The 9,590-nt window shown below is 40.4% G+C and overlaps 1 protein-coding gene across 1 annotated transcript; it reads left to right on the top strand.

The window, feature by feature from the left end:
• The first annotated feature begins 678 nt into the window (after nucleotides 1-678).
• chpfa (chondroitin polymerizing factor a) lies at nucleotides 679-9,346 on the top strand. Its single transcript, XM_035676799.1, has 4 exons — nucleotides 679-1,180; nucleotides 2,772-3,336; nucleotides 4,937-5,119; nucleotides 5,274-9,346. The coding sequence occupies exons 1-4, from the start codon at nucleotides 891-893 to the stop codon at nucleotides 6,534-6,536; spliced, it is 2,301 nt and encodes a 766-aa protein (XP_035532692.1). The 5' UTR covers nucleotides 679-890; the 3' UTR covers nucleotides 6,537-9,346.
• Nucleotides 9,347-9,590: the final 244 nt, after the last annotated feature.

Below are 9,590 nucleotides of genomic sequence, written 5' to 3'. Positions count from 1 at the left end.
GGAAATTCCAATCTTACAGCAGCAGTGTGGATAGAGAAAAAAAATACACATTAAATAACAAAATAAAATAGAAATAAATACAAGATATCAAGAAAAAACTATATAACGTTACAGTATGATTACACAAATGGGATTTAAAGTTGAATAATAATATTGCACAGGTTACAGAGGGAGGTAGTGGCATATTGTAGAAAGAAATAATAATTTATTATATATTATACAGAAATGATTTCACAAGGCTATGAACAGGTCTAAGACTACATATAATGTTATATATATAATATAATATACAGGTAGTGCAAGCAAAATAAAGTGACTATAGTATAAAAAATTAGTATGACTATGCTGAGTTATAAATTTAAAAGTAAAAAATAAAGTAAAAAGATTAAAAACGATATATATATAATCTTTTTACTTTATTTTTTATTTTTTACTTTATTTTTTGCTTTTAAATTTATAACATATATAATATTAATAATATAATATTATATATGAACGGAGGTCTTCACCTGGCGTAAACAGCCGTTGGTCGTGTTCCAGTTCACCTTTCCAACCGCCTTCAGCCAACGGCTCCGGTTCAATATCCCTCCGCGCCGCGCAGCCTGAGTTCACCCGCACTTGTCTGGAACTAGACCCGCCTTCTGACGCTAGCGTCTGGCCGCGGAGGGAGGAGCCAGGTCGCGGCTGTACTGACACGTAAGGATCCTGCGTAAATTGTACGGAAGAAGATATATCTTTTCCCTGAAGTTGACTGTCGATACAGCTGCTCCGGGTCAGACTTGATGTGTAGTTGAGCTCTCCCCGGACCTGAGGGCCTATTTTTTTTATTTATTTTTAAACTCATTTTCTTGACGCTGAGGAGCTGAAGACGGACGAGCCGACGCAACAAGATGAGATTTTCAGCGTTTATTTCTGTCCTGCGGTCCGTCGGCCCGGTGGTAATCGGTATTTCTTTAGGGTTCACGTTGAGTTTACTGAGTGTAAACTGGACGGAACAAGCGTGTTACCCAGACGGGAAGGAGGGTGAGGAGGTGACTCTGGGGCTGGATGGGCAGCTCAAAGGAGCCCGAAAGCCCAACTCCATTTCCACTATCAACGATGTGGAGTCCGAAGAGGATTTTGAACCAAGAATAGTCCCATATAAACAAGTCCAGCAGAGTGCCCCGAAGAAAGTTTTCAGGTAGGGCTTTGCATGGTTGCCAACATTACCTGGTGAACACGTTGTGCACAATATATGGATTTTAACCTAGTTTTTAAAGCACATTACAGTAAAGTAGGCCGCAGTGTGGCTCATCCACTGTAAATACATTGTTAGTGCACATAATGCGAGGTGTGCAGGTGTTGTAATGTAGGCTGTGAGGTTTTACACTGACAAAAACACAGCTTAATGACACGTAAGGGCTGCGTAATTCATCTAAATGTTATAAAAACCAAGTGCAATATGCAAAGTGTTCGTTTTAATGAAGGTAAACTGGATTTTAATGAAGTGCTTTAATGCTGCAGAGATGCTGTTGCCTTTAAAGTTTGTTCTCCAGATGTAAGAAAATATGTTTTATTGGGGTTTTATTCAGTGAAAATGTAATTCTAAAGTCATTTTAGTCGTATATAAAAGTCTTCCTCTGTTAGTTTTCTACCTGCTGACATTCTCCTGTCTTAGAGATAAAAATGAACTCCATATTTTCTTCTCATATTTCTCTTTTCAGGATTTCTGCCCCAGATTTTTTTCTTAGTAAACAGGCAGACATTTCCAAGATTTCCTGGATAGAGACCTTGTTTTGTACCCAAAGTGGTGGTATTGGATTGCAATTCTCAGAAAGAGACTTTTCCCTTGTGGGAAAGTTCTGCTGAGTTCAGAGTTGTAAACGTGTTTGGCATCCATGTTTCATCTTTTAGGGCGCAGCTGATTGTCATTTTCATTATCAGCTGTTTTCGAGATTAATTAATAAATCATTTAGTAGTCAGCTATTAAATTATTTGACTATTTCGATAGTAAATAATGTCAAAAGTCTCAGATTTCAGATTCTCAAATGTGAATATTTTATGTTTTCTTTTGTCTTTTATGATAATAAATTAAATATCTTTGGGTTTTAGACAATGCAAAGACATTTGAGGACGTCATCTTCGGTTCTGGGAAACAACATTTTACAATTATCTGACATTTTATGGACCAAACAACTGAGAAAATCATCAACAGACTTACAATCATCCGTTGCAGCTCTATTGTTTAGTTTATTCAAGTATCAAGAAGAAGTGAAAAGAACCCAAACTGATGTGTTCAAATGTATTTACTATCTTATATGCTTAAATAAAGTATCAAACTCTCATATTTAAGATGCTGCAACCAGCAGAAGTTTGACATTTTCTCCTGAAAAAGTTTATTCGCTGTGTTCCCTAAATGATTAATCCATTGCAGTTCTAATAAAAAGGTTTAATTTATGTCACTTAGAGAATAACAAGGAAATAAAAGTTGGGTTGGGCTGCGGTTGCAGTGATTAATCACAATTCAAGTTCTTGCATGTTTAGTTTTCCAAAGAAGTTATGTTTTTTTTTTCCCTTGTTAGTCTGCGTGTCTGCACACAAACACCCAGAGCTTATTTAGGGAACAGAAGCACAGATTTAATCTACTGTATTTAGTATTCCCATACATTTCAGGGTCCATTAATAAACTCAACACGAAAGTTACAGAACAAAATGGTAAAAATAAAGCTGTGACTGTTGTATTCTCATACAAAAGCAGCATTTATTCAGTAGCTGTTTCATGTCTCTTTCAGGGCTAAATACATAAGCACAGAGTTGGGGATGCGAGAGCGTCTGTTGGTCGGCGTCCTGACGTCCAAAAACACCATAAACACCCTGGGTGTGGCCGTCAATCGCACCATTAGCCATCACCTGGACACCGTGATCTTCTTCACCGGCATGCGCAACCGCAAAGTCCCGCACGGCATGTTCGTCGTCTCTCACGGAGACGAGAGGCTGATCTGGAACATGTTCCAGAACATCAAATACATTTTTGACCATTACATCAACGAGTACGACTGGTTTTACTTCGTCCAAGATGACGCCTACACAGAAGCCGACAGGATCAAATCCCTGGTGGATCACCTGAGTATGGATCGAGAGCTTTACATGGGCAGCCCCGAGGAGTTCATAGGCGGAGAGATGGAGGGGAAGTACTGCTACGGAGGGTTCGGGTACCTCCTCTCGCGTACCTTGCTCCTCCGGCTCCAGCCCTTCCTGGAAAACTGCAGGAACGACATCCTGAGCGCACGGCCTGACGAGTGGCTCGGAAGATGCATCATCGATTACACAAACACAAACTGTGTCAGTGAGTATGAGGTAAGGTTGAGTGTATTCTTCAAGGCGCACGTAATCACGATGTAGATATTCAGTACATCTCTTTTCAGTCAGTCATTTTTTTTTAATCCGTAAAACTGCGTCTTGGCTTCAATGTTTGAGGTTTGAAAGGGAAACGAATGAGGCAGTTTATAGTTAAAATGAATGAGAACAGTCGTGAGACAGGTTACAGCAGGGGTTCTGTCACGGCAGAAATCATGCTTTGCCTCTGGGACAACACTTAAAACTGACAGACGGCTATATAAAACTGTAATTACCATTCTAGCACAGAGGTGGTATTTATATTACAGAGTAGATTGCTAATACCCTTTAGCCTTCCCTTTTTCTTTTTTGTTCTTTTTTTTTCTCCACGACTCCAGCAACAACGTGGAATAGGTAAACAGGCGAGCAGAGCACAGCTGAGTTCAGCCTTGCTTAGGTTCAATGGTGTGAAAATCCCCTGTGGGTCAACATGCACTGCTCCTGTAATGTCATTAGCATTTAAGGTCAAACAAGCCCTGTGGAGCACTGATCTGCCCTCTCTGCATTCAGCACACTTTACTTCATCCACGCTAAAGTTTGTGGTCTCTGTCAACACGTTAAAATACATTGTCAGAAGGTTGTCAGTGTAAATGTGTCTTTAAAAGAGTAGGGACACATTTACACTGACAACCTATATACAGTGTGGGCCAGTAGTTTATTGTTGATTCGCTCCACTGTCTTCTGCTTCCATTTTCTCTTCCTTGGCCATGACCCAGTGCAGGAGACCATCTTGTTACACAGTTGAGAGTGAGTTGCATGGCTAACTAAAGTGCCTTGAGCCAGAAGAGCTCCAGCATAGCCCCCCCCCCTCCCTTAAGATAAGCGGAGAGAATCAGGGGGGAAAGTTAAAAGGCCTAGTGTGGGTGAAGAAAACAGCTTGAACGCAGACCCAGACATCAATTTATGTGTTAAGAGAGAACATTGATGACAATTAGGCATGGACAGTGCTTCAGTAAGCGTACCACTACAGGCTGAGAGCTGTTGGCTGAGTGGCTTCACCGCTCAGTTAAGCAGTGTCTCCGTTCTCTGTTTTTTTTTCTGTAGCTTTATCAGATTAGATTCACTTTTTTAATCACTCAAGCTCCTTAGGTGGTTACTCTGTTTTCATCTTAAAAGACTTGTCTTTAAGTGGGATTCAGGCGCCGGTGTCAGCCGTCTGCACTATAGGTTTCACCTCTAAATTCTTAACTGTTGCCTCTTTAACCTGACAGTGATAGTTTAATAATGCAAAAAGTGGAGACATTAATTAAGATAAACCATCTCTTAAGCCTCATATTCCCAGAACAAATTTAGTTCCTGGAAATGACTAAAAGTGTAGTTGTATAGCAAGAGTATTCTATTCCTGTAAAATGAATCTCAGTTTTCACTCTGCAATTATGGTTGAAACCAGCCTGTTTGCAGTGGCGATGAGCCCAAGATGTTGCCTGGATAGCGTGTCACATTTGTTTGAATGGAAGTAACGCAGCATAACAACTAAGCTTGGAGAAACATGCATCCCGCCATGTTTCTGTCATGCCGGATTTAAAATGCCTCATGAAAAGACCTCTCTGTTTCTTCTCAGGGCCTTCAGTACCACCATTATGAGCTGGGAAAAAACTCTGATCCCAGTAAAGAGCAGAATGAACAGTTCAAGAAAGCTCTTACTGTCCATCCAGTGTCTGACCCCGAACAGATGTACCGCCTGCACAGATACTTCACTGAGATTGAACTCCAGAAGACTTACGATGAGATTGCTAAGCTGCAGGTAAGCTGATTTCCAAGTGTAACAAATCACCCATGGTTCAGTCAAAAATAACCTCCATTGTAGGTTCAAAACAGCACAATTTTAGTGCAGTATTAGTTCTGTAAATGGTGGCTCCGCAACTGTCTAGGTCAGAATGTGTCTTGTGTTTCCACAGGCAGAAATAAAGAATGTGAGCGTGGTTGCTTTTGAGGGAAACCGAAGCGCCCAATGGCCCGTGGGGATCAATCCACCTTTTGAGCCGAAATCTCGGTTTGAAGTTCTGAAGTGGGAATACTTTACAGAGGAGGAGATATATTCATGCATCGATGGCTCTCCGAAATGTGAACTGAGCGGTATTGATCGCATGGATGTGGCTGATGTAATAGACGTAGCCATGGGAGAGCTGAACAAGAAGTACAAGCCCGTCTTACACCTGAAGAAGCAGCAGCTGATTAACGGCTACAGACGCTTTGACCCCATAAGGGGCATGGAGTACACCTTGGACCTTCAGTTGGAGGTTGTTAACCAGAAAGGTCATAGCCGTTCCATAACCAAGCGGGTTCATCTGGTGCGACCTTTGAGTCGGATTGAGATAATTCCCATGCCCTATGTCACTGAAGCTACGAGGGTGCACATCATTATACCTCTTACTCTGCAGGACCGGAGCTACATCGACCATTTCCTGGAAGTCTTTGCCTCAAACGCTTTTGAGACCAGTGAAAACGCCATCCTAACATTCTTGTTCATTTATGACCCAGTGGAGGCACAGCAGGTTAATCAGAACGATATATTTGCCAGTGTGAAGACTCAGATAAATGCTTATGAACGCAAATACCCTACAGTAAAAATCCCATGGATAAGTGTCAAGACAGAAACACCGTCCCAGATCAAATTTATGGACATCATCTCGAAGAAGCACCCAGTCGACACCTTGTTCTTCTTGGCTAAAGCCAACACAGACATTAATTCAGAGTTTCTGAACCGCTGCCGCATGAATTCCATAAACAACTGGCAGGTGTTCTTCCCCATCCATTTCCAGGACTACAAGCCCGATGTGGCCTATCACAACCAGCAGCAGCCGGTCACGGTTGATCTCATCAAGGACGCAGGCCATTTTGACCGCCGGTCATTCGAAGAAGCGTGTTTTTACAACTCCGACTACATGGCAACGCGCACTCGAATGGTGGCAGACGTCCAGGAGAATGAGGAGATTCTAGAGACCCTGGACATCTTCGACATGTTCGTGAAGTACTCGGGTCTGCACGTATTCAGGGCCGTGGAGCCAGCCTTGCACCAGCAGTACATCTACCAGGCCTGCAACCCGCGGCTTAGTGAAGACATCTATCACAGATGTGTTCAGGGTAACTTGGAAGGTCTCGGTTCTCGCTCCCAGCTCGCCATGCTGCTGTTTGAGCAAGAACAAGGAAACAGCACTTGATAACACCAGTGAACATCTGCTCCTGCGTGTGCTTACATGGTTGTTAAAGCTGTTTGTTTGTTGTAATAGCCTCTACAATTTGGTGAACAGGAGCAACACACGTAGTACCACCCATAAGTTAACCCTTACCTTTGCCCTGAACATTCCCGGGGCTGTGGTTAGATACGAGACCCTGTCGGACATTCTCCATCTTGTCCGTCAAGGGTTTTTGGTTGAGCTAGTTTGGAAAAACGAATGCAGTACATTCCTAATGAAACCTTTTCTTAAATGTTTACAATACTTGTCCATACAGATGAGTTGCTAGAACCAAATGTTTTTGCTACTCTAACAATCAAAACTCACAATAACAGAACCATGAGACGTGGTGCTGCCTAGTTGTTGTGTTTAAGGTGTTTGCCACACATCCAGTAGACACAGGGCTACATACTGTAGGTAACCCATTGGAGTTACTCTCCAGGTGGCCGGTGTGATTCCAGTATTCACCGGGATTTTACCCTGTTTTGTTCATTAACTCTTGGAAGAAATATTTTCCTTTAAACCATTTTGTGTTGTTGATGTAGCATACGGTACACTAATTTGAGACAAAGTGCTGGGTACGGCTGCTTTTTGTTTTGAGCTGAAAGAGGCAAAAAGCTGCTTTGTTGCCTCACGGTGAGATCAGAAATACGAGCAGCAATGCTTTCACATTGATAGAATGTCGTTTGATGTTATTATCAAAGATATTGGTAAATGGAACTTTAATGTGTAGCTCTAATTAATATATTGCACCGCGGGTTGTGTGCCCCTTCAAACAAGGGCATTGAGACATTGAACTTTTGATATTTACTGATTTGAGTATTTACAAAAGCACATCTTTGTATATGTGCCTTGACACTGACTTTACATAAGACAACGGTTTTGAAATGATCTTTGTGTGTTGCAGTTCACCCCTTCGGGCGATGCACAGCTGATGTTTTTGTTGTTGTTACAACATGAATAACTTTTTTTTGAATGAGTGGGAGATATCCTTCACTGTGGATAAAGTCTGTTACATGGCTGGGAGAGTTGAGTGGGTTTTTTAAATTTTATTTCAAAAGGTAACGTGGAAATAATGATCCCAACCACCCACAGGTTGTATATGTGCCTCAAAGGAGGGAAGGAGTTTCTTCCAATGGTCTTCAGAGGTCATAGATGAAGAGTAGTGTATTACCGTGAAACTTTTCTCCATGAAACCTTTTGATGCTGCAAGAAAAGTATGAGTAATGGGGGAAAAAATCACCTTGGTGAATGTCTGAAGTGATTGCACATCGAAGTAAGTGGTACTTTAAAAACAGAATTAATTAGTTTAGAAATGATTGAAATTAAGAATGTATGAAATAGGTTTCCAGGACAGTTTTTATACTAAAAGAAGATGTTTAACTGTTCCAAAGTGGACTGTATTGTTACAGATTATGTAAGTTATTGAACGGTGTGTTTTTGTCCTCCATTTCCTGAGCTCAGTCTTAGAAATGATTTGCTTTCTCCCAGTTGCAGTGCAGTCCAATGGGAGGCCTTGGAGTGGTGGTGGAGGTAGCGGTACTGGACACCAGAAAAGTTAATAGTGTATTATAATGTGCAATATTACAGATAACACAACTATATAGATGTCCGATGAAGGACAGGACTTTTAATTTGTAAGACGTTTGCTGCAAGTACAGCAGTGTCTATATCACAATACTGTTCATGACATTATAAAGAGTAAGACTTGTCGTGCTTTCTGTTCAATGTTAGGTAAATACACTGTAATCTGTTTTGAGAAGACCTTTAATGTATTTTGCTGACACTAGACACTTTTCATCATAACAAAATTACTTTGAAATACATAAAATTAAGGAAAGTCCTTTTTTTATAACTTTAATTGGATTCAAAGTATACGTTGGAAACACTACATCCACGGTGGTGGTCCTCAACAGTGTTTGCTGTATTTTCTGCCATGTGAATACAGACCCATCGGGGCTCCAGTTCTTGATGGAATTTTTTTTTTTTTTTGCATAAATTTTTATAACGCATCTCTTTCTTTTGACGAGAGCAGTTTTTTCACGGTGACGGTGCTCCAGCTGACGTAATATGAATGTTCTCCTCGATTCTTTGAAGAGTATGATACTAATAATGTGCAGAATTGGAAACTGAATCTTCCAAAAAAAAACACTGTGAAAGACGGAGGGCTGAGATTACAAGATGAAGTTATTGCGGTGATCTGCGTCGTCTTTGCCTTCTGTAGACGTGAAAAGCTTAAAATCAAGCGAGCGTGGCAGATTAATCACCCCGTGTTGTTAACACAGCCACCATCGCTGAGCGAAGTCTCTAAGTATTTTGTCCATAACTTATTTATCTGTAATTTCTCTATGAATTATGCAGATTCTGAATACTTCCGCACTAACAGAGGCTTTCATGACATTCGTTGTACATGTATAAATATTTTATAGACTCTATTTTTAAGCCTTTTTTTTAGCTTTATTTACACAGCAATTGATATTTTATTTTTTTTGGTGATAAAATGTAACATATATTGTATCTTTGTATTATGGTCTTGGAAAATCATGTCATTTGACAATTTAAATGTGTATTTCACTTTCAATCAAGTAATCCATTTCAAAAAGCAGGCAAATTACATAGGCTCATTTTACAATTTCCATTGATATTTGGACCTATCGGTTTACATTGTTTTCTGTATATGGGTACTAGTATAACCAAAGCAATATATTTTAATAAATGCTCATCACATTCAAATGTGTGCTGTAATTTCCAATGAACTGTGAATTATTATAATTTTTAAATAAAGAATATTTGAATACAAACATTTTTGTTGTCTGTATTTTTTGACAGGATGAAATAATCAGTCATTTTTCTATTCCAGCTACAAAATCCAGTTTGTCCTTTAGGTGTCAGCAGAAGAGCGTGTTTACCGTCTGCAGCACAGGTCCTAGACCAGTACTTGCTGCCAGTTGCTGAGGTGAGCAGCGTTGTTGGACGTTTAGAAATCACATTTCTAATACAAACTGCTATCTCATCTTCCCAGTGTGTGCTCGGTAGGAT

This window comes from Morone saxatilis, unplaced genomic scaffold, assembly GCF_004916995.1.
Source record: "Morone saxatilis isolate NCDOM2014 unplaced genomic scaffold, NCSU_SB_2.0 Contig5, whole genome shotgun sequence".
Taxonomy (NCBI): Eukaryota; Metazoa; Chordata; class Actinopteri; family Moronidae; genus Morone; species Morone saxatilis.
The sequence above is the reverse complement of the archived record's forward strand: the minus strand, read 5'-3'. Positions and strand labels throughout refer to the sequence as shown.